General features: G+C 45.9%; 1 protein-coding gene across 1 annotated transcript in view; it reads right to left on the reverse strand.

Annotated features, from left to right (window-relative positions):
* The window catches only part of LOC138265670 (serotransferrin-A-like), a 478,400-nt gene that overhangs the window by 237,424 nt on the left and 215,574 nt on the right, over window positions 1-25,402 (reverse strand). The window contains exon 8 of the mRNA XM_069213586.1: window positions 4,637-4,808. Coding sequence (XP_069069687.1) covers window positions 4,637-4,808 — 172 coding nt within the window. The remainder of the gene's footprint in view (window positions 1-4,636; window positions 4,809-25,402) is intronic.

The raw sequence follows: 25,402 nt of genomic DNA on the forward strand, positions 1-25,402 counted from the left end.
TGACTCGAGCGTTGAAAATAAATTCCTGCGCAGATTATTGTTGGTTCCAAAATGTATCGCAAACATCATCTGCCATGAAGAACTTGGCCAGCGCTTTTTGGAGGACAGGGTCTCTATGGCTCCCCTACTGCTCTGGATCAGATGTTGGTCAAACCCTATGCAAAACTTGTCCAAGACTGTATTTCTGATTGTTTACAACTGGAAAATTCAAATAGGATCCCTTGGCTTATGTTTCTGCAAAATTCCTTTGTGAACCTAGGGCTTAGGTACATGTTTGACGAACCACATTTGTTAACTACAAACTCTAGGTCTGTTTTGAAGTCTACTTATTACAACCATATATAAGGGCTGAGATTTTATAGTTCCCTGAAACTGAAATCTTTCGATTCCTATTCTCGGATTGTGACTGTTCCATGCCTTGAACCCTATTTGACCTGGTTCTCAAGTTTTAGAATAATTACTCTTTTAACATTTTTTAGACTTAATCTAATTCATTTTAAGGTAGCTTTCCCTGAACCATGTCTTTGGAAAAAGGATTTACCACTTTGTCCCTGTGATTCCAAATCAACTCAGAGTACCTCGTATTTTCTTCTTTTTTGCCCTTTATATGCTGCTCCCAGAGGGGCTTTCATTCTACATATTTTATGTCCTATTAGACCCATTCACTACAAGGAAGCTCTACGATATCTTCAGAGATTCCCAGATATTCAAACTTGTCATCATGTATTAAGTTTTGTTACAGCTTCTTTAAGTATTAGGAAAAGGCTTATTCCATTTTAAATTTGTTATATGTATGTATGGTTTATCATTTTAAGCAAATATTTGTATTTTTCTGATTTTGTGATTTTATTCATGTTTAGTATATTTATCTGTTTATGTTAAGGGGTTTTAGATTGGATTTTTATGCGGTGTTTCTAGTAATGGTTTTTAAGTTTTATCTGTGTTTTATAATATTTATAGATCGGCAAATGCGTTCTGGTTCACACTTTTATGGCAATCGCCAAATAAAGTTATTTGACTGACTGAAGTAGAAATATGTGAAATGTGTGATAACATGAATCCTCAACAAGACTACAAAGACGTAAATCTCCACCAAACCAGGGTCCTTCCTCTTATCTATGTAATGAAGTGCTTCTTTGTTTTGTGGCGAAGTCCTCATATTCCTCTGCATCAAGAACATGCCACCAAGATCAGCGGCAAATGCACTGGGGGGCCCTTTGGTAAGTTGTCCATCATCCTGGCAAAAGGTGGGAAGACTCTTGCTTATTACTAAGGTGGACGTTGCAGGGCAAAGTGGGTGGAGCTTCCAGATGAATTGCACATTTGCGTACTTGTAGCAATTTAATAGGAGAACCATGGACTCTGCTCTCACCAGGAGAGAAGAAACAAAAGGAGGAGGGTGGCCACTGGGTCCACCATCCCAAGGTCGATTTTGGCCCAGGGGACATCATCCCTCAGGGCCCGTCCATGTCTCCTGAATGCCCAGCATAGATAAGAGATAAGCTGGACCTATGATGTGTCCTCTTTCCAAAAGCTGTAGCAAAATTCTGGCCAGTCATGGAGGTGGACCTCTGATGTTCTCTAAACTCATATGGCCAGAGTGAGGAGCAAGAGGAAGGAATTTGCTGCTGCCAATCTCTTCGACTCATCGCAGCCCGTTACCAGATGCCTCAGTGGAACAGATGCTACCAACTCTCAACTGCAGGAATGGACAAACTAGCCTGTTCAGTTGGTTGCTTGTAGATAGGAGCTGTGTGTGTGTGTGTGCAAGGCACACCATCCTTGTTTGCTGTTCATGGATTGGGCCCTTGTAGGATTGCAATTGTGGTTGCGGTTTTTGCTGCATAAGAGAGATCGTCCCATACTAAAAAAGAGTAGGATGGGTGCTGAGGTACAGTAGCAAATGCTTGCCAGACCATGGGATGATGAAGGGCTGCAAGGGGGAGTCGAACTTAAAATGCCAACAAGTAAGCCATTACACTGTAAGTAGAGACCTTTACACATTCAAAATGCAAGAACAAGAATTATGAATGAGCCATGAAAGTGAGCGAGAAAGGAAGCAAGTGCACCGTTGTGAACCTTGAAAATCAAAGCACTATGAAAGTTCTAGATAGAATTGAGGTCAACATACAAAGGCAATCTTAGCAATTCTTCTTTATCTGTTTTTGTCTGAAAAATTGTATGCCTTTATTTGCTATTTTCTGCTTCAGCAAATTAAACAGAAGTGAGGGAAAGGAACACAATCCAGTAGAATGCTGAGTAGGTATAAAGAAGGAGTGTGGTGGAAATGAAGAGAAGCTAACAAAGCTGGGCATTGCAGTTCTACAGCTGGAACTGGTGCAACCTAGTCTCTACTGACCGAACGTAAGCCGGTGCGTCTAGCATGGAAGGCAAACAAATTAGGCTAGGTCGCAGAATAGAATAGGCAGGTCTTGTTAGCCAGACTAGGCAGTGCCCACAACCTTTGAATGGAGGCCACTAACCAGTGACAAACTGAAGGCCCAACCTACATGAATTACAACGAAGTAAACAAAGATACTGTGTCAATGTGATACCAAAAGTGTGGGAAGAAAGTTCACATATTTTCAGGGATTAAAAATTATAATTCTTGAGCAGAAGCGTAATTGAGCCACAGGAGGACGCACTTGCGAGTCTCCTCAAAGGGGACATTACCACACCAGAAATATCCATAAGGATCAGTTTAGACTTCTTAAGATTACTGTAGTTAGTAGATTAGCCAGTATATGACTTGCAATTCCCGCTGATGATTATGACCAGTAATTGCACTGTGTTAGTGATAAAGTGATTTCCTTTTGCAAACTAAACTACTTGCTGGAGAGGGATTTATTATCAGATGTTTATTGAGTTCTGAGTCTCTAACCCAACACTATTTTCCTGTGTAAGCCTTAGATTGCTGGACTTCAATACCCGGCGTGGGGGGGGGGGTCATAAAGCCAAAAAGGGTTAATTGGTGTTCAATTTTGGGCTCAGCAATGAAGTTAATTTCTAGGACACTGGTGATATGCTCCGATTATCACAACTTAGGGCCAGTAGTCCCTGGTTGCGCTAGGACTTCTGAAAAAGTTCCCTTAAGCGATGTGTGGATCAGAGGATAGAGAGATAAAAACAATAGAGTCCGATGTCCGATGCTAAGCTCGTCGTGCCACACAGTCCAAATAAAAGAAGGAAGAGAACCTTTGATTATGTAGCCACAAACAAAATAGTGCATATCAAACCTGGAGCTCCAATCCTACAGTTACCAGGGCAATCCCATTTTACAAATACTCTAACTAAACAGTGGCTAACAAGCTGGCTGAACCTCAAGAGGCGCTTCCTCCTATAAGTAATACTTGAAAGACTGAGGCCCATATTTAAAATTTTTGATGCAAACCAGCGCTGGCGCTGGTTTACGTCAAAAATTTTACAGCCGGCTAGTGCCATTCCTACGCGGCATGCGGGCGCCTTATTTAAGGAATTACGTTAGCCGGCACTGCAGACTGGTCAGAGTAAAAAAAAAAAATGACTCAAACCAGGCCGCACCGGCGTAGGGGAAAATGGGGGTTGTGCGTCAAAAAATGGTGCAAGTCACGTTTGAGGCAAAAATCATGCCTCTAACCGGACTTGCGTCATTTTTTGATGCACAACCCCCATTGAAATGACTCCTGTCTTAGCAAAGACAGGAGTCATGCTCCCTTGCCCAATGGCCATGCCCAGGGGACTTCTGTCCCCTGGGCATGGTCATTGGGCACAGTGGCATGTAGGGGGGGCCAAATTAGGCCCCCCTATGCCACTTTAAAAAAAAAAAAAAAAAAAACTTACCTCAACTTACCTGTACTTACCAGAGATGGGTCCCCCATCCATGGGTGTCCTCCAGGGGTGGGCGAGGGTGGCAGGGGGTGTCCCTGGGGGCAGGGAAGGGCACCTCTGGACTCCTCCCATGGTTAGAGAGCAAGGAAGTGAGCCCACAGGTCCCTTAACGCCTGCCCTGACCCAGGCGTTAAAAAACGGCACACATCAGGCTGTGCACCGTTTTTTAAGGCCCGCCCCCTCCTGTGCATCAAAATGACGCTGGAGTATAAATAAGGCGCACAGGCCTTAAAGTCATTTTTGGGCGGGAACGCCTACCTTGCACGTCATTAACGCAAGGCAGTTTCCCCGCATCCAACAAATGACGCACACAGAGGAATTTTGACATCCGCGGGCGTCAAAGTTTAAATAAGGTGCACGGTTTGCGCCGAATGTGCGTCAAATGTTTTACACAAATTCGGCGCAAACAGAGTATAAATATGCCCCTGAATTTTGATCTGATGCCAATTTTTGCGGACCATTTGTACATGTTTCCAATTTGCCATACACCTTTAGCCTTTCTGTTTTGTACCAGGATCTTCTTCCAGTGCAATTATTGTTGATGTCTTTGTCTGTGCACTCCTAAAGCATGTTTTTGTACTTTATTATTTTATTGTTTGTATTATAATGTACATGAAACAAGTATCTGGATCTCCCCTTGCATTTGCCTTTACATATCTTCCATGCACTCGTGCACAGAGTTCCCTACGAAGACCGAAAGAGCTTCCCAGGCGCCCACACACTTTTCGACCCAGATCTTCCTATGGAGTGTAGTGTGAGTCCGGCTTACCTTTTCTGAAAGCTCGAATAGCGGTGAAGTACTCAGTGCCCAGGTAGAGTGTGGAGTCCATCATGTTGGGAACGCGGACCAGGCTCACAGCTGAGTCTTTGAAGAGCAGGTCCTTTCCGTGGGAAGAACTGAAGAGGTGAAAAGACCCCCGCCCTTTCTTGCCAAACTTTGCCTGTCAAAGGAGTAAAGTACATCAATGCATGCTGATAAACAATAAAACAGGGGCGAAAGAAGAGGTGGGCTACAGAAAGGAATGAGGGGGAAAGGAGAACAGTCTTTTTAGCATATTTCTTTCTTTTCACTTTTAGAGAAAGCTCAAACTTAAGATGAACAGAAGCAGAGTAGAAATATACGTATTCCATGTCATGTGGCCCACGGAACTGTGAGATAACGAATTACCATATTGGTCCCACCTGCTATTTAGTGTAAACCCTCACCCCACCTTAATTTGAGGAGGGGGGGCTCATTCATTGTCATCATAAGGGTGAGTGCAGTTCTTACTCTACTGCTGCACACATCCCAATTGGGGGTTGGAACCAGGAGCCCCGTTGGACTCATGGTTCTCTCCCACAACGCAAGACTACAAAGCACCTTCATGAGGGTCCTTACGTACCTCCATCCTAAAGTCTATTGTTGTGTAGGAGAAGGGATCCTAAATTTAGATTGATTCCTCATTTTCTCATTTTTCACCCATCCTGGCCTACTGAAGGTACCTCACTAAAACACATGTGCGGGGCAAGGAGTGTGCCTCACTCATTTGTAGGGGTGTGGCTTGGTCAGTAAGATTTGGGGGTGTAAGGTTCAGAATTCTCAACGATTACGTTGGCATGTATTGTTAATATATACACTGTATGACAAGCAAAGTGCTTTAGAGGGGCTTAAGAGGAAGTGGAAAGGGAGATGAATGCGGATTGGTAGGGGCACTAAGTAAGGGAAAAGACATTATTTTGTAAACCACCAACATTTTTGAAGACTTACAAAACAAAGAAAGAGACAGTGTATGTGTGATTTTGTATTTGAGTATGTCAAAATTACTGGTGAAATCAGAAAGATACATCACCACGCCCGACTGAAATCACCTGTACAGAACTATTTACTAGACAATACAATTATTAAGGGGTATAACACCCCAAACACTTAATTGTCACTCTCGTTTTCTTGCTTGTCAGCTGCTGTAGGCTGCCATCTTCTTCATGTGTGTGCTCCTCTAGAGCATGGGTGCATACTGTTGTTTTTCCACTGCTAATGATTTTCGGCACTGCTTTTGCTGTTGTGTTTAAGCACTCTGCCAGAGTTTTTCAGCTGGTTCTCTCATGCACTTCCCCCTCCTCCGTTCTTTTCCAACCACCCTCCGTCCATTGTCTGTGTTGCTTTCCAGCATGCCTATTGCTTGCCTTTCCCTTCTTCTGTTGTTTTCTATGTTGTTGTTTGCCCCCAGCATCTCCCACCCTCTCTTGTAGGGAGACCTATTTGCTTTGCCAATGCTTGTTCTAAAATGTATGGCTCTGAAGGAATCCTCAACCCATTGTCAACGGAATCCACTCACCCACACCACACACTAGTGTTTCCTTCAAGTGCATTACAGAAGTTATTTGTTCAGCCTGTGTTTGTACACCTTTCCATTTATAATGTCACATTACCTTTATTTATATTTGAATTAGTAGAACAAAGGCCAAAACGCATTTTCACCCACCGCAGCCATTGCCAATTTCAACGCAGAATCTAGCAGTTCAGGAACAGTTCGTGAGTGCTTATAGATAGTGCCTTTTCAAGGCTCTGGCTTTTAAGCAAACTTAAGTGAAAATGGGCTGTAAAATGCACCGGTTGACTGCTTTTTTCAACTTTCCCTGAAGGAAAGGAAAGGAGACACCATTGAAAACCTTTCAGGTAGGTGGGTTTGCTCACATCACTGTGACTTTGGCAGAGCCAGAGAGGGAGGTGGTGGTGCAAGTGGGGGAAGGGGGCAATTGCAGGGTGGGAAGTCGGTGCTCTCAGTGGGGGAACTAGGCAGTGGCCTCCAAAGAAAAATCTTGGGCACCTGCACTTATTCATTTATTTATATATTAATGTATTTATTTATTACAATTTACAAATAAAACACTGCAGGTAACATCTTATTTTGAACATCCGTGCAGCATAAAAAAAACTACAGAAGAAGTGAATGCCTCAATAGCATGCTCTTGGACCCATTCCTGATTGCCTGCCGGACTCACCAGGGGTGCCCGCTGCTTCCGATCTTATTTGCCGTGGCGATGGAGCCCCTTGCAGCCTAGCTTCAACAGCACCACAACCGCAAAGACCTTGGCATCAAGGCCAGGATCCTAGTGGTGTCTAAGTACGCTGACAATGTGATGTTACACATCCGGGAATCCCTAGAAAACCTACCCCCGCTATACGCCAAGTCATACATTTTGGTGATTACTCAGGTATTCATGTCAACTGGGCCAAGTCCAGACTGTTCCCGTTCACTGAGGGTAATCAGCCATTTGCATTGGAGTAGCTGCAGGGATGGGCCACTGAACTATTCTGTTATCTGGGCATTTGGCTCAGCTGAAACTTAGATGAACTCCGGAAGACCAATTATGGCTGTGCTATTGTGTGGCTGGAAGAGAAGATCCTGGTATGGACTTGTCTGCCACTATCTGTAGCAGGTGAAATAGCTATCGTAAAAATGATCATGTTGCCTTAGTTTCTCTATCTTTTCATAAACATGCCGATCCCACGTACTGCCTACTTTCTCTGGTAACTACACTCCAATCTCGTTACCCTAGTCTAGGCTGGCAAGCAACCAAGGATCACATGGGACACACTCACCCTTCTATTCCAGTAGAGAGGCTTAAGCGCACCAAAAATGTCTCTCTATGTACTCATGCTCAATATATTCATCTCTGGCTCTACCCCATGTGATTCAACCACTTTGGAGGCAGACCACAGCACTCTACCATCCATACAAGACGCTGTTGACTGAAATCAATAAGGTGGAGTGTGTATAGTGGATGTAGGATGGTATGCGACAGCTGGCCCTTCTCCTCTGCCTGAACACTCCCTCCGTTGCCATTGTGTGCAACATCTTACTGCTGTGTCTGCAAGATAAGGGTGCCAGAGTGAGGGCACGCAAGCTTGGCCTCACAACCTTCACAAACGTTCCTGATGACCACTTCCTGGCCCCATTTGCTCCCACCGAGCCCCCATCCTATGGCGCTCAAGGTCCTCTTCTACCATCAGCTCTGAGACACTAGCTGCATGATACATACCACATTCCCCACCCCCATACTACTTGCCCTCGAACACACGCTAACCCATTACCTTGAAGACTAGTCACTCAAATATACTCTGTTATGCAAGAAACAGCACCGGCGCAGGTTCCCAGCAGCCTGCGCTTCCTGGGAACTGGACACAACCCCCCACCCCCATCGCTGATGCCCAGTGGTTATTCTGCTGTAGCCAAATGGCAGCCAAACCCCCCCAACTATAGACTGAGACTCATCCACTTCAAATTCATACAAAGGCTGGATTGCACCCAATGCAGCTCCACCACAAGAAGCTTGTGGCGGATGCACGCTACTTGTACTGAGCTGCCCCACAGGCCTCCTTCCTTATGTCGCCCACAGGTGGTGGTCTACTGGACTGGGTTTTTCTCTGCTCTGCTCCTGATTATGGGCCACTCACCCCCAGACCCTTTTGATTGGCCTCCTTGGATATGTCAAGGACGTTCCCTCAGAGGTCTGCTGCCTCACTGCCATGCTTCTACTCCTGGCCAAACATTGAGTAGCCATGCACTGGGGGAGACGGCCTGTTCCCATAATGGAGGCTTGGTTGCACGGTATGGCCTACTTTCAAAAACAACTATCCACTTATTGGGAACTCATGCCGTCAAGTTCACACCCAAAAAATATTTGGGAACCACTTCTGACAAACCCAAGACAGAGGGACTCACCCCTTTGGCTGGATGTCGAAGGTACCTCTTCAAGCAGCGACCTATCCCCTCCCCCCCAAGCAATGGGATGACCAAACCCAAAGATGCAACCCCCCAATTACTTGTTCCCTTACTGCCTAAGGCATCCAGAGTCTGGAGAAACTATGTTCCCGCATCCATTTCACTACCATGTCAGACCATGACTGAATATACTGTTGGTAAGCATATTTTGACATTGCTGTAAATGTAACCCTTCGATGGTGGGTTAATATGATGACTATACATGTATTTAATTTTGCTTCCACACTATGCCCTGACCCCCCACCCAATTCTCCTGTTTCTTCCCTGTTGTTGTCTTGTTGTTGCTATCTCAATGAAATACCAATAAAGAAATAATAATAAAAAAACTACAGAAGAAGTGGAAGTTAGACCAAGGCGAATGCACCATTTTCATATGAAAAGCAATAAGTGAAAAGGGTAGATATTTTTAACTTATGTTTGATGACAAATGGGCTATGAGGTAAACGTTGAAAATCCATGTCTTATATGTTTGCAATGTGTATTATTTTAGTTTTTTACCTCTAAAATCCAAGAGTTCAACTATAACAGAGATCAAGCTACATTGGCCCCATAATTCCTTCTTGAATGACAAATTCGTAATGTCAGAAGCTCAAATAATGCATAGTGAATCCTTCTTCATAGATGTTGTTATGTCATTATAGCACTACATTTGTTAATGTAAAGCAAGGACAAAAAAATCTTCCCAAAAAAAGGTTATTCAAAGATAATTTGTTCTTGTTATAAGTTCTATATAAAAGTTTAATAATATATGTGGCTTTCAATCTAAGTATGGGTGGTTGAAGCCAAACTCTAAACTTAGCCTGGAATTAGGCACTGTTTTGAAAGTTGGAGCATGCATTTAATGTGGAGCAGCGCAACTTTAGAAAATATGTATTTACATTTGACACCATATTTACTGTGTGCCTTAATATTATTAATGTGGATGGATATTAAACTCATTGACGGAATGTAACCTCTGAAAGACTGAAGCTTTAAAAACAAGCACACAAATGTTCATGTAAAATGCTTGCCTGTATTCTTTATTCACATTTTAAATTTACCCTTTAAGTTGCATTTATTAAAGTAACATGTATTTCTCTTCTTCATATTTTACATTTATTATGGAAAGTTACTGCGTGCATGTATAACCTTGTATTTGAAATGTACATTAAATGTTTAGTTAAAGTCAAGCTAACTTTAACTGACTAAAGACCCAATTTTAAAATGTATTTTGGTTGGTTAGTGTGTTCTTCTTTTACAGGTGTGTTTCAGGCTTCGTTAGCTAGAGAAAAAGAGTATTGTTCAATTTATTAGTGTGCTAATAGTAAGGTCTTGGAAGAGAAATCTTGGCAAGAGAATCTAGTGAACAGCTGATGTTTCCTATTCATCGCATATAAGGAACGGGGGAATGTGTAAGGTTACAGTAATTGTCTGAGTTCGGTGGGCTGAGAAATTCAGGTGGTGTTGCAAGTCACACCATGAGAAGAAAAGTTGATTGGTTCTTGAATTTGAGGGAAAGCTATAGATGATGTTGAAGGTTCTGTTGGTTTAATGAATGGATATGTTGTTAGGAGTTTAGGCAAATTTCCCTTAGAACTCGAGGGGTATAGAGTGACCTCTCTGCTTCCTTTATTCTTTGAAGTGTGAAGCTTCATGCTAAAGTTATTCCTCTTTCTGGAGGAGTTTTACTGAAGCCTTCATTCTGCCTGCACCTTCTTGGATTTCTGATTTTACCTAATATTCGATTCTAACCATCCTTATTCCTGGCTTAGAATTCTGACTAGATGATTTTAGAATCATTGAGAGAGAGAGAGCAGGGGTTTCTTTATGGAACAACTATTTCTAATTCTTAGTTTCTGTATTGCTGTGGTTGTCATTGCATTGCATCTAAACTCGATGAGAGTGAACCGATTGAAATATTTCAGCTTGCCACTTGTAATTCTGTATCTTTTTAACATTTTTATGTCTTGCATATATATTGAATTAATTATTGATCGGAGATGAATTACTTAACTTCAGTTATCGATTCTTGGTCCTTATTTTGTGGCCAAATGGGATTCACAGAAATATAAATAGTTTAATATTATTGATTCCCTCAATGTCCCAGTCAATTTATAAAATATCTGTCCAATGAGAGATTATAAATCACGCTCCTGGGAACTCTCAAATGCTTGCATAGTTCCTTCACACAGTTCACATTTTTCATCAAAGACAAAGGCTCCGTACTTAAGGGCAGGTAAACACTTAACTTGAATAGGTACAGTTAATGTTTAGTGATTTTGTTCATGATAGGGGTCCCCACTTTTAGATCTGATTACAAACACGTAGATGGTTACTTAACGTTCTGGTGCTCCCTCCACTCTTTCGTAACAATGGTGTGGTTTCATGTTGCATCCAAAAATGATCATTTAAATTTTAGAACGGTTCACTGTCTGCTTAGTCGAGATGATATATACTGTCAAGGCATCTAGTGAACGCTCGTCCATATGATTCAATAAAAAAATGTCATCTCCATAAAACAGTAACTACTGGTACTGTTTCCAAATTTTATATTCATACAATCTAGCTGTAGCAAAAGACCTATCAGCATCAGCTGCGGGGAGTTGGAAAAGGGGGAGGGGGAAGGGTGGTGTAAACATACCTCTTGCTTCGGACCTCTATTTGTGAATATTTTCTTTGTTATAAAATGATTCACAGTTAAATTGTACCTTAACCAGCCTATATGAGTACTGTGTGCTCATAATACTCATAGTACTGAGTACTATAACTCGAATTTAGGGGAAATGCCTTAACTTTATAGTTTGAAGCATAAAATATTCCAGTTTACCATAGCAGACTCTAGGTGAAAGTCTATAGAGCACGCATATCTCGCAGTTGCATACTGAAATATCATCCTGTTGGCTATCTCAAGCAGTGTAATATAATCAGTGGTAGTTTTGCATCCCATTCAAAACCACATCTGGTAGCATGTCTATAGATTAGAGCACTCCATTGAAATGGTCAATTTTGTGTCTATATTCTTTTACAATTTCAGATTTAATTTTTGTAATTCTTCATTATCTTCTTCGCTTCCAGATGAAATGAAGCTGGGTCAGAATATTTATTAAATCTAGGCTGAACTTTGTGTAACACCCTTATCCTAAAGTGTAATGCAGGAGCAAACCAGGCTTTTATATGGTTCCTACAAATTAAGTAGGACTGTGTATCTGGTCCACATAAATGTCAGTGTATATGGAATAAGTCCATCTATTCCGTCAGGAAATGTTGATACGGTTCCCAGCGTTCCATTGATTTAGCATTATATTGTCTAAGTAAAAAATGTGTAATCCTAAATGGACTTTCCAGCCTATAACTAATTGGTATATTGAGATTTATGTCAAAAATCTTTTCTAAAGCTGAACATATAGGTGAGCCTTAATCACCTCCAAAGAAATGCATTGTAAGAATCAACATGTTTTCACCTATTAAGATTTGTCCGAGTTTCAACTTTTGCCCTGCTCTGATAGAATTACTGCTTTGCACTGAAGTTAGGAAAAGAGTTGTCTAGACAAAGTAGTCATTATCGATCCTTGGGGTGATAAAAGAAGTCAACAAACATATGATGTAGTTCAATGCAGACAAAAGTATAATTTTAACAACACAATGTGCGCATGATTGATGCGTACATTAAAGTGGAGAGGAAGATGGACAATGACTGCTGATATTTAAAAGTTTAAGTAAAAAAAAAAAAACTTGCATATAAAGTAACTCCCAGTTTGTCTAGTCTCTGTCTTTGAATAGCGCTTGCTAGTATGTGCCAAAGTTCATGATGAAATTATAGGACTTCTGTTCTGTGACATGAGAGATCACGCTGAGATTATAAACATCAGCAACAAAAATGAAGGCTCCAAAGTAGAAATAATGAATATATTGTTAAAAAAATGATAGACATTTCAGAGTAGGAATAATAAAGATATTGTTTAAAAAACAATTAAAATCAACCATTTCAGTAGTCAAAAGTATCCCTCACTCCAATGAACTAAGAACAAATGTATTTATTAAAAATTCCTAAAAGCCCTGTGTATAAGTCACACAGAAGAGTGAGTGGCAATGTAAGCAGAATGGGCAAAAGATGCAGCTCTAGTTTTCGGAACCTCAACCACAAAAAAGCCAGAAAGTGGGTACTAACATTCAGTGCAGGTTTCCAGCAAGTGATTGCATGTTCAGAGACAAACGAGGGAATATCGGCAAATACCATCAAGTGTTTAATGTCCCACACAGTTCAGAACTATAATTTTATTAAATGAGGTTTATCAAAATACTGGTGGCAAATACTCAAGGTGAATTGACCCTACCATTTATTTATTGTAAATGGTAACTTCTAGGCAGAGTACACTCCCCAACAAAAACCTATGTTCCTTATGTCAGGCCACCATCATCATGGAGTGGCACCATTGTTTGGCAGATTCTGACACCTACTCTAGTCCAAACTGCACTATATAAATCTTAGTATCCAGGTTCTACTTTTAACATCAGAGTCCACTGGTTCAATAACAGTGAAGGACATTTTTTCTTAGGGCTAGACTTATGGTCTGTGTTATGAATTTAGAAAAACAAAATGATGCAAAAATAATTCTGGAAGGAGAACCAAGATGACATAGTTTACAAAAATGTCTTTCAAGGCCAAAAGTGCTTCCACAATTATCTTAGTCGCCAAAGTGCCTCTAGTAGTTTGCTGCTCCTAGAAGCATACATGTTAAATATACTCTATAGCCAGGATTTCTCTAGTTCTCAAGCAGGGTAAATCATTTTGAAAGTGCAATAGTTTAAGAATGTTTCTGTGACTCATTGTGTTATAGGGCCTTTGAATATATTGTTTGAAATTAATAAGGTTATTACATTCCCACAATCAGAGTTGATATATGTAGGAATGGGCAGTGTTTCCTCTGTATAGTTATATGAAGTTAGTGGCACCACTAACGGTGCTACCTTTTTGAGATGTGTGTGATGATAATGGTGTACCTACTAGCGACTTGAACCAGAAGGCTGTTATGCCATTAAGTATGGTTGACCACTGACTTTGTGTTTCACCACTGTGCATATTAGTTGTTCAATGTTCACCAGTAGCACATTATTACATTCTGTATTCAGTTTAGCTGCCTATTGGCTTTAATGTGGCATTAGATATTTTGTATTGAGTTGTGCTGCCTATTGGCTTTATCATGGTGTTAGACATTTTAGTTGAGACATTGCAGGTGAGCTGTGTTTTTCAACATGGTAAAGTAAGCTTGTGTTTTTCTCTCACCGAATCCTAGCATGATAAGGAAACGTATATTTTGTGTTTTTCTCTAGTCAGCCTTGGGAGAGACAGCCTTGAGAGCCTGGCCAACTTTCGACACTTGTTTCTTCCAACTCTGATCTACAGTAGCCAGCATTTTTTTTATAATTCCCCTCTAAGAGTGAGGGCTTTCTAGAGAATTCTCTATTCAAAGACATAAAAAAGATGACTCTGTTCAGTAGTGGGGAATTTTCCGAGACTTCAGTCAGGAGCGGACGTCAGCTGCCTGACCTGTCCCGTACGGGTGGAAAATCTCTTTCTCGCAGTTGAACAGGAGTCATCAACTTGCAGGCATGAGAAAGATGACGAGCAATGATAGGCCCTATGATGATGAATTTTGACTTTTATTCTTTGCTTTGTAGTTATGCTGTCATATAATCAAATATATGTGCTGTGTACATTGTTATTGTGAATCACTTTGATATATTTTCCTTTCATTGCTGTGACTACTTTTAAACGTGTGCCTCCAACCTACTAATCTCTTCTCTCAGGAACCTCGTGGTGAAGTAATAATAAATGTCTTCTTTAAACTAAGAAGTGCATTTCAGAGATTGTTTTCAGCTCGGTCATTAGTGAAAGCAAAACAATGGCAATGGACTATTATTAACTTTGAAAGGGGTCACTGAAGTTATTCATAAAATGGTTTTATTGAAATACAGCCCCTTGGGCTGAAAGATATACATTAACCCGTGCGCTAAACATTAGTATGTTCGAGATGAATTGCTGATTTGAACGACAGGCGGTTTGTATAGTCCAACCCCAATAATTACATTTGTATTTCTGAATCCTTGGTAGCAATACTAGAAATTTCACCACAAAAGAGAGAGGAGTAGCGAATAGTTTATCATCAGCCAGGTATGGCATGATGATTTCACTGGGCTTTATGATATAGAGATCACTCAGTGCCTTTAAATAATTCATTGATACTTGTTAAAGTTCTGTGTGATTTCCTCCCTTCCTCAACAATAGGGACCCAAAGAAAAAGAGTCTTGATGAATTAGCGGGATTATCCTTGCCGTATTTAATACATTTTGGGAAAAGTCATGAATAAATCTTGATTATCAAGTCTGTCTACCACTTTCCCCAGTAAAGAAAAATGAACTTAGGCCCTCATTCCGAGTTTGGCGGTCCTGAGACTGCCAAACACGTGGCGGCAGTCTAACCGCTGCGGACTCAGCGGTAAAGAACACTGCATTACTGCATTACAAGTTGTGGGGCTTAGCCCAAGCCAAACTGCCACAACACCGCCTGTCCTGCCAGTCCAGTCAGACCAACGCGGCCAGCGGTGAGCTCCTCCAGGCCAGCAGCAGGCCTAAGGCCGTATTAGGAGGCAGTGAACAGCCAAGCTTTGTGCGGCGGTCACCCCCTGCTGTGAAAACCCTGGCTGTAAAGCACCCGCACCCCCACACATCTACACACATGCACATACATGCCCCACCCATCCACACACTTGCAAACACCTCCTACCCAACTGCAAACATCCATACTAATATCCCCACCCACTCTCACACTGACATACACACACCCACTCACATATATGCACCCCCCTCCGCAATCATTCACACACCCCCATCTGCACACTTTCATACAAACACCCCACATCTGCACACTTCCATAGAAACACCCCCACATCCACATACTTCCATACAAACACCCCCACCGGACCACATACATACACATAGACACCCCCACTCACTTGCAAACTTGCACACATGCACCTCCTCATCCACACGCACACACACAGACACCGCCACCCACTTGCAGACTTGCACAAATGCACCCCCACTCGGATGCATCCCAATACACACACCTACTCACTCACACCCCAACACCCCCTCCCCTCCGCATACATACACACACCCTACACGCACACATATATGCACACATACACTCACGCACACCCATGCATACACGCACACACCACACACACATGCACCCAACCCCCCACCCACTTTAGGACAGTCCACCTAACTGTTTCGGCGAGCTGGTCATCTGGGAGGGGATGGGTCCTGGTGTCTGCTACCGCCAGCACCACACCACCGTACAGGACGTTGTTGCACTGCATTACAGATCGTAATGCGGTGGATGGAGTCCTGTTGGCGTGGTGGTGCTGGCGGTGGAACCGCCTCTCTTCCTCCATCGGCCAGGCCGACGGGGTCAATTTTACTCCTGTAAGCATCAGAAGTCCACAGCAACTCCAACTATAGCAGTCTGTTGGTGGCAGCGGCTTCGGCGGTCTTGTAAAAAGACCACAGAAGTCGTAATGAGGGCCTTGGTGTTGAATATGTTACCTCACATCCTTTGTCCTTAGGGTGCGGAAATGTCTCTTCGGAAGGTTTAGCTACTGGTGAAGTCAAGTCAATAAGTTAAGGGAAGTCATCTTTAAAGACAACTGCTTCTTGGTTTATTAATGGGTCATCTGAAACTATAAAGAGTGACTTAGAAATGTATTTCTTTAGTTGGTAATTTAGGTAATTTATTGTGATTTGCTGAAAATGAAAAGACAGCTCTTTGAAGCAATAACATAGGGCTACCAATGAAAATATTCAACAGTGGTTTCTCGAGGTCAATATGTTACCTTCATTAACCTTAAGACTACTTGGGCTGGTGCCGTTTCCTGACACAAGTTTGCCCTTGAGGCCCTTGCTAGTACCATCAAGTTAGCAGGAAGCCCTAAAACTACGCGTATGGCTACACTTCCTGCTTTGGGATTTCACACTCGTGTTAGCCCACTCTGCAGGGTCACCCCCAAACCTTTTGGCTTTTATGCTCCACTTTTTACTGAATTTGTTTTTGCTGGCATTAGGACTCTGTGCCCTTTACCACCACTAACCAGAGCTAAAGTTCTTGTGCTCTCTCCCCAAACATGGTCAAATTGGTTTACACCTGATTGGCATATTTATTTTATTTATAAGTCCCTTGTAGAATGGCATACCATATACCCAGAGCATGTAAACTAAATGCTACTAGTGGACCTGCAGCACAGATTGTGCCACCCACTTAAGTAGCACTTTAAAACAAAGTCCCAGGCCTACCATTGCAGCTTGAATGCAATTTTAAACTGCCAGTTCGACTTGGCAATATAACCCCCTTGCCAAGTCTTAAACTCCCCTTTTATTGCATAACAGTCACCCCCACGGTAGGTAGCTTAGGAAGCCCATAGAGACAGGTGCATTGTAATTAAAAGGTTGGACATGTACTTTTAAGTTTTACATGTCCTGGCAGTGAAAATCTCTTAAATTTGTTTTTCACTACTGAGAAGGCTATATGTCACCTAGGATAACATTGGGTTGCCGTATCACATTTAATAAGTGCTAACTTTTGATTGGTGATAGATGAGCATTTCATATTTGGTATGTATGAATTTGTAATAAAAATCCTCTGTTTTGAAAAAATAGGCACTTTTCGAAAGCTGTAATTTTCCTGCCCTTAGCCATATGGTGCTGGCAGCCTCCCCTGTGCCACATGGCTAGCTGTAAGTGACAGATTTTTGTGATTTCCTCTCAGATAGTCATGCAATGGAGGAATTAGGTGTGCCTGAATGGACCATCTGTTGGCAGGATTTGGAGGGGCGCTGAGAACAGTCCCACTTACAACTGAATAAACTATGCTGTCTTCACACAAAGGGCTTGTCACCTCCACATTGTCTCTAGCCAACTTTGAACAAGGGCAGGGGAGTTAGGAAATTCCAAGAACTTCAAAGAGGTACCTCTAGAAGCTTCTCCCAACTTCAAAGAAGGCTCCAGGAATAAAAATAGTGTCCTCAGATCCACTCCACTATAAACTATGAAAGGCACACACCTTAACCTGGAAACAGTATTAATTGATATATCATTAAACGCTCAAAAGTCCTTAATTAAAAAAAGCTCCATTCTTAAACTCATGATCTTCTTTATTCTTCTCAGAATTCTTTAATCCAGAATTGCTCCCCTTTCAGTCCCAGTCAACACGTGTTTCATCGGGGGATTACCCCTTGACTTCCTCAGGACTTTCTACAACAAATAGTATTCAACATACATTTTTTTAAATGTACACTTACCTATTATAATTTCACATTACCATCACTGAATGCCATGCAAAGTGACTCGACAATTGTTACAAAACCAAAAAACATAAGACAGTAAGTGCAAACCGTGATTTGAAACAACCTATATTGATATCACCTCTCATATTTTATAGAACACCAAACCTCCATGTCTTTAAACCTTTATTTTTTTAAGTTTCTTAAAAAGCCCCCATGAAGATTTCAGAGTTATAGCAGTCTTAATACCAGAACCCTTTTCTATAAAGAATATCATGTGAAAAGCCCATGCTTAGTGGCAATCTGATCTTAATCGTAATCATAACCATAATCTCCCTTTATTGTGATAATGTAGAGAATCGGTACCTGATCTCTCACAGTCAATCCCATCTATCAAAGTCTGTCGTTCTAATAGATTATGGGGGTCATTCCAACTTCGGCGGGTGGCGGAGGCCGCCCGCCAAAGTTCCCCCGCCAGAAGACCGCATCGCGGTCAAATGACCACGGCGGTCATTCTGACTTTCCCGCTGGGCGGGCGGGCGACCGCCAAAAGGCCGCCCGCCCGCCCAGCGGGAAAGACCCAGCAACGATGAAGCCGGCTCCGAATGGAGCCGGCGGAGTTGCTGGGGTGCGACGGGTGTAGTGGCACCCGTCGCGATTTTCAGTGTCTGCTAAGCAGACACTGAAAATCATTATGGGGCCCTGTTAGGGGGCCCCTGCACTGCCCATGCCAGTGGCATGGGCAGTGCAGGGGCCCCCAGGGCCCCCACGACACCTGTTCCCGCCATCCTGTTCCTGGCGGTAAGAACCACCAGGAACAGGATGGCGGGAAGGGGGTCGGAATCCCCATGGAGGCACTGCTTGCAGCGCCGCCATGGAGGATTCCTATGGCCAGGGGAAAACCGGCGGGAAACCGCCGGTTTCCCTTTTCTGACCGCGGCTTTACCGCTGTGGTCAGAATTGGCCAGGAAGCACCGCCAGCCTGTTTGGCGGTGCTTCCGCGGTCGTTGGCCCTGGAGGTCCATGACCGCCAGGGTCAGAATGACCCCCTATATTGTTGATATGACGGTGCCATTAGCCATCTCTAATTATAAGGTACACATTATGGCATCAGTTCCTTCCCATGTCACTAATCGCTAATTAGTGAAGCAAAATGTGATTCGTAACGCTTACCTGGCGGTCTGCATTCGTATAATGTATTTAATATCTTTAATCTTAGCCCGAATGCCCCAAAATTCTTGCAAAAGAGGCGTATCCTGTAACATGAATTAGGAATCAATAACTTCCTTACATGCCTACCCGTCAACTCAATCCCTTGGTGCAGGCTGTGCGTCGTTTCTGGCAGGCTGTGCGTCGAATTTCACAGCACAAGGAGTCCTTCTTGTAGAGATTAAGGGGGTCATTACAACCCTGGCGGACGGTGTTAAAGCGGCGGTAATACAGCAAACAGGCCGGCGGAACAAAAAAGGGAATTATGACCGTGGCGGAAACCGGCAACATAGACAGCCACTTTAACACATCGACCGCCATGGTGGTACAGAAAAGCAGCGCAGCGGTCACCGCCAACAGACAGACGGAAGACAAAGTACCGCCCACAGAATTACAACAGGCCAATTCACCACCTTTTTCCGGGACGGATTCACCGTGGATAAAAACACGGCGGAAACAGCTTTTGCAATATGAAAACGCTCACCTTAACACACTCCACGAGGAAGGAGGGCACCATGGAGCCGGAACTCCAAATACTCCCTGCGCTTGTCTTCCTGCTCCTCTACGAACATCAGCAACGGTGGAGCCGAAGACAACGGTGAGTACTGCACCTACGACATAGGGGAGGCAAAAGTCAGGGACACGCAACACCCCCACCCCCACCCCGACCCTCGCACACTACAACACACACACCAATTAATTTCCAAACATCACAGTAACAACCCCCCCCGGAAGAATGCAAAGACAAAAAGGAAGTCAGTACAACCATTGTAATGTATCAAAATACAGTAAGCTCATATATACATAAATATATACACATTCCAAATATATACATCACGATTAGTAATGCAGGTTTGCACATTTCAATCTCTGTGGACCACTGGGCCCAAAATGCATGGGCGAGGCCCACACACGATACCTGTCCAGAAACGGAGAGAACACTGCAGGGGCATCAGATAGAAATACAACAGGCACCTCAGGGGGAAGGGAAGGGGTGGGGGACCTCAGCCGGATGACAGCACCACGCCAGATCCACGATGGGGCTCCATGCCCATTGATGTATCCTGGGGAGTGCAAAGCCACCGTCTCACAAGTCTTTTCAGTGGGTGGGTTGCCAACTGGACCATCCTGGGGAGTGCAAAGCCACAGTCTCACAAGTCTTGTCAGTGGGTGGTTTGCCCACTGTACCATCTTGGGGAGTGCAAAGCCACAGTCTCACAAGTCTTTTCAGTGGATGGTTTGCCCACTGCTCCATCCTGGGGAGTGCAAAGCCACAGTCTCACAAGTCTTTTCAGTGGGTGGGTTGCCCACTGGACCATCCTGGGGAGTGCAAATCCACAGTCTCACAAGTCTTGTCAGTGGGTGGTTTGCCCACTGGACCATCCTGGGGAGTGCAAAGCCACAGTCTCACAAGTCTTGTCAGTGGGTGGTTTGCCCACTGGACCATCCTGGGGAGTGCAAAGCCACAGTCTCACAAGTCTTTTCAGTGGGTGGTTTGCCCACTGGACCATCCTGGGGAGTGCAAAGCCACAGTCTCACAAGTCTTTTCAGTGGGTGCTTTCCCCACTGGACCATCCTGGGGAGTGCAAAGCCACAGTCTCACAAGTCTTTTCAGTGGGTGGTTTGCCCACTGCTCCATCCTGGGCAGTGCAAAGCCACAGTCTCACAAGCCTTTTCAGTGGGTGGTTTGCCCACTGGACCATCCTGGGGAGTGCAAAGCCACAGTCTCACAAGTCTTTTCAGTGGGTGGTTTGCCCACTGGACCATCCTGGGGAATGCAAAGCCACAGTCTCACAAGTCTTTTCAGTGGGTGGTTTGCCCACTGCTCCATCCTGGGGAGTGCAAAGCCACAGTCTCTCAAGTGGATAACAGTCTCCACTGGTTCTGGAGGGGGCTTTATGCCCAGAGTGCTTCATCCTACCAAGGACTGAGGTAGTGGATGTATCTCTCCACTGGTTCTGGAGGGGGACTGGTGCCCAGAGTGCATCACGCTCCCCGTGACGGTCCCAGTTCCATCACTGCCCCTGCCGCTCATGGGCAAACGATGCTTGAGTTTGCGGTGCTTGCCTTGTTCAGCAGTGCTTGCCCTGTTCAGCGGTGCTTGCCATGGCAGTCTTTGCCCTGTTCAGCAGTGCTTGCCCTGTTCAGCTGTGCTTTCCATGGCGGTCTTTGCCCTGTTCAGCGGTGCTTGCCCTGTTCAGCGGTGCTTGCCCTGTTCAGTGGTGCTTTCCATGGTGGTGCTTGCCCTGTTCAGCGGTCTTTGCCCTGTTCAGCGGTGCTTTCCATGGCGGTCTTTGCCCTGTTCAGCGGTGCTTGCCCTGTTAAGCGGTCTTTGCCCTGTTCAGCGGTGCTTGCCATGGCGGTCTTTGCCCTGTTCAGCGGTGCTTGCCCTGTTCAGCGGTGCTTGACTTTGCTCTCTCTGACCTGTGCAGCGCTATGTGCCATGGCGGTCCCTCATTGCCCAGCGGCGCTGTGGCTGCCGGGGCCCTCCTGGGCATTGACTCTGGCGGTGGGCTCCTGACCAGTGACGATTGTGCTGCCCTCCTGGGCACTGACTCTGGTGGTGGTCTCCGGACCAGTGATGATTGTGCTGCCCTCCTGGGCACTGACTCTGGCGGTGGTCTCCTGACCACTGACGATTGTGCTGCCCTCCTGGGCACTGACTCTGGCGGTGGTCTCCGGACCAGTGATGATTGTGCTGCCCTCCTGGGCACTGACTCTGGCGGTGGTCTCTGGACCAGTGACGATTGTGCTGCCCTCCTGGGCACTGACTCTGGCAGTGGTCTCCGGACCATTGAGAGTGGGGCTGGTGGTGGCGTCCTGGGCAGCGGGGAGGATGGCGGCCTTCTCCACCGTGCTGCTCTTCCCAGACTTTGGAGACTTCTTCAGCCCCTCCACCACCTTGGGAGGAGTCACAGCTGACTGGACACTCCCCCCGGGACCCTTGTGAGCGGCTTTGCCGGCAGGAGTCTTCCCCCTCTCCTGTTGGGCACTGTCCAACTTCTGGTGCTTCACAGGGGGTGGACTGGCAGTGCTTTGGCTCCGTGTCACACTGGCTGCCCTGGTGCCCGGTGCACTCCACATACCTCTAACAGGCACCACAGGTACCGGAATCTTTTTGGCTGAGGTGCTAGTACGGGACCTATGAATTGGAGGGGGGGGGTGATGGGACAGAGGTCAAGGTTGCTCAGTAAAAGTTTCTGACGAACACTGGGACGGGTAGCTGGAGGGGGTCTGGGAGTGCAGAAAGAGGAGGTGGTTGTAGAAGGTGTAACTTTTGATGCTTTGGGTGCAGGTGCATGTTCTGGAGGCTGTCGTGAGGTGGATGGATGTTGGGTGTGTGTGTGCCCGCGTTTGTGTACTTTGGGAGGGGGCGTCACAGACACACTGGGAGAGGACACAGGGGACATGTAAATGGTAGTGGGGGTGGTGAGTGCAGGTGAGCGGGGTGTGGTGCTGGGTGTTCTGGTGCGAGTCCTAGTGGCTGTAGTGGTAGTGCATGCAGGTGAGAGTGTAGACGACACTGGGAGGGAGGAGGGAGACGATGAGGAGGGGGACACAGTGGAGGCAGTGGATGTTGCTGTGTCTGTATGTGGGTGATGCTTGTGTGAGTGCCTGTGGGATGTGTGGTGCCTATGTTTGCCTGAGCTGCCCTTGTGTGTTGACGTGTGTGCAGGCTGGTCTTATGGTGTGCTTGGGAATGGCAGAGGTACAGGGGATTGGGCCTGGGTGGAGGAAGTTGGAGGGGGGAGGCTAGACACAGGGACAATGGCTGCCATCAGTGCTGAGGCCCGAGATTGCAGGGTTCGATGATGGGCATCCTGACCAGAATGAATGCCCTCCAGGAATGCATTAGTGTGTTGCAACTCCCTTTCTACACCCTGGATGGCATTCACAATGTTAGACTGCCCAACAGTGAGTGACCTGAGGAGGTCAATGGCCTCCTCACTGAGGGCAGCAGGGGTGACAGGGGCAGGGGCTGAGGTGCCTGGGGCGAAGGTGATGCCCACCCTCCTGGATGAGCGGGCATGGGGCGAAGGCTGAGGGGCTGCTGGGAGGGCGGTGCTGGTAGGGGGGGTGGCGGCTGTAACTGTAGAAGTGGGGGGCACAGATGGTGCCGCCACCACAAGGGAGCTCCCATCGGAGGATGAGTCCGTGTCGCTGTTTGGTGATCCGGTGACCGCCGTGAAGCTCCCCTCGCCCTCTGTCCCACTGGTGTATTCCGAGTCCGTGGTGTGGCCCTCCATGGCCATGTGGGATGCAGCCCCCTCGTGCTCCGGTGTCCCTGTACCTCCGCCTGATGATGCTGATGCACAAAAGAACAGGGAGAGCACAAAAAGGGGTGGGGAAACAGAAGAAAGACAGGTTGAGTGCATGGCTTACCGCTACCGTTGGCGGACAATACAGACACAGCAGCCCCCTGCACTACGCCGTGCTCTTGGCCTCTACAGATGCAGTTCCTGGGATATGGCCTACATGGCTATGAGTATCATCTGCCCACATAGATGACACAGGGGCATGTATACCTGTACTTGGCACTCTACAGAGGTGGGGTGGAGTGGCACATGGCCTGCATTACGGAGGGGCCTAGCCTACGGAACTCGCCCTGGCCTAGGGAAACCCAGAGCCCTCCTCCCCCACCCAGACCCCTCCACTGTGCGCAAAGTCATGAGAATGTGAGTGTACTCACCCCCTTGTGTCTGTTGTGATGCCCTCATGCGCCCATCCAACTCAGGGTAGGCCACCACCAGGATCCGGAACATCAGGGGTGTCATGGTGCGACGGGCACCCCTCCCACGTTGGGAGGCCATCCCCAGCTGAGCCTCCGCCGTCTTCTTGCTCCAGCGGCGAATGTCCTCCCATCTTTTACGCCAGTGGGTGCTCCGTCTCTGGTGGACCCCCTGGGTCTGGACGTCCTTGGCGATGGCACGCCAAATATCCTTCTTCTGGTGGGTGCTGACCTACATGACATGGACAGAGGAAGAAGAGAAGTCATTACCAACTGCACCGTCGTAGTGAGTGGCCCACATCCCTGCCCTTGCCATGTGGCACATGCATTCACACTCCTTCATGCTCGCAGAACTCTGCCCCCTTCCTACTTACATCCAGCCCTCTCCACCCAGGCATAGCCCATACAACTTGTACCCTATGTACTCACCTGTTGGTCTGGAGGACCGTAGAGTAGCGTGTACTGGGGGAGGACCCCGTCCACGAGCTTCTCCAACTCCTGTGCAGTGAAGGCAGGGGCCCTTTCCCCAGACGCACGTGCCATTGTCTCTTCCAGACCGAGGTCACAGCAGCACTTGCAGTGTAGGCCCTCTCCTGTCGAAGATCAGGTATCTAGTGAGTGAACAGATAGAAAATGGCGGTCACGTCCGCGGCGGTGACGTCCGCGGCAGTGATGTCCGCAGCGGTGCGTATCATCACCGCTGGTGCACTTCGTCATTGGCTCCTGGGACCCATAGGGTCCAATGTTAACCAATGCAGCACTGCGCCGCGGTCTACGACCGCCTACTGCGACGGTGTACAATGCCAGCGCAGTTACCTCACATCCCATTGTCCCACTTTAGAGGTCAGGCATCCGCCATTTCAGGGGCCCACATGGTTTCATTTACAACTGCGTCACACATACCTAGGCCTGGACTCAACACACATACAGGAAGATTTTTGTATTTTGTGTCGTGTTCTGTGTAGCTGTGGGTACATACCTCAGAATTGGTTGACTCTGTGGTCGCTGTTGTCCTTCCTAGGCACCGTCAGCTGGGACATGTGAGGAGATGGCGGAATCCTCTGGTGTACCGACCGCTGGTGGACTTGTTGACAATGGAGGAGTGACATTTAATCATCACCTACGGGTTTGACCGTGCCACAATCCAGGAACTGTGTACCCAGTTGGAGCCAGACCTCATGTCACCAATCCGCCATCCCACAGGAATCCCCCCTCAAGTGCAGGTGCTATCAGTGCTCCATTTCCTAGCAAGTGGGTAATTTCAAACAACAGTGGCCATGGCATCAGGGATGTCCCAGCCTATGTTTTCCAACGTGTTGTCCAGAGTGTTGTCTGCCCTGCTGAAACACGTGAGGAGCTACATCGTTTTCCCTCAGGTGGAGGATATGGCTACAGTTAAAGGTGACTTCTATGCCCTGAGACATATCCCTAACATCATAGGTGCCATTGATGGGACCCATGTGGCTTTGGTCCCCCCCACAGGAGTGAACAGGTGTACAGGAACCGGAAGAGTT

Source organism: Pleurodeles waltl, chromosome 11 (assembly GCF_031143425.1).
Source record: "Pleurodeles waltl isolate 20211129_DDA chromosome 11, aPleWal1.hap1.20221129, whole genome shotgun sequence".
Taxonomy (NCBI): Eukaryota; Metazoa; Chordata; class Amphibia; order Caudata; family Salamandridae; genus Pleurodeles; species Pleurodeles waltl.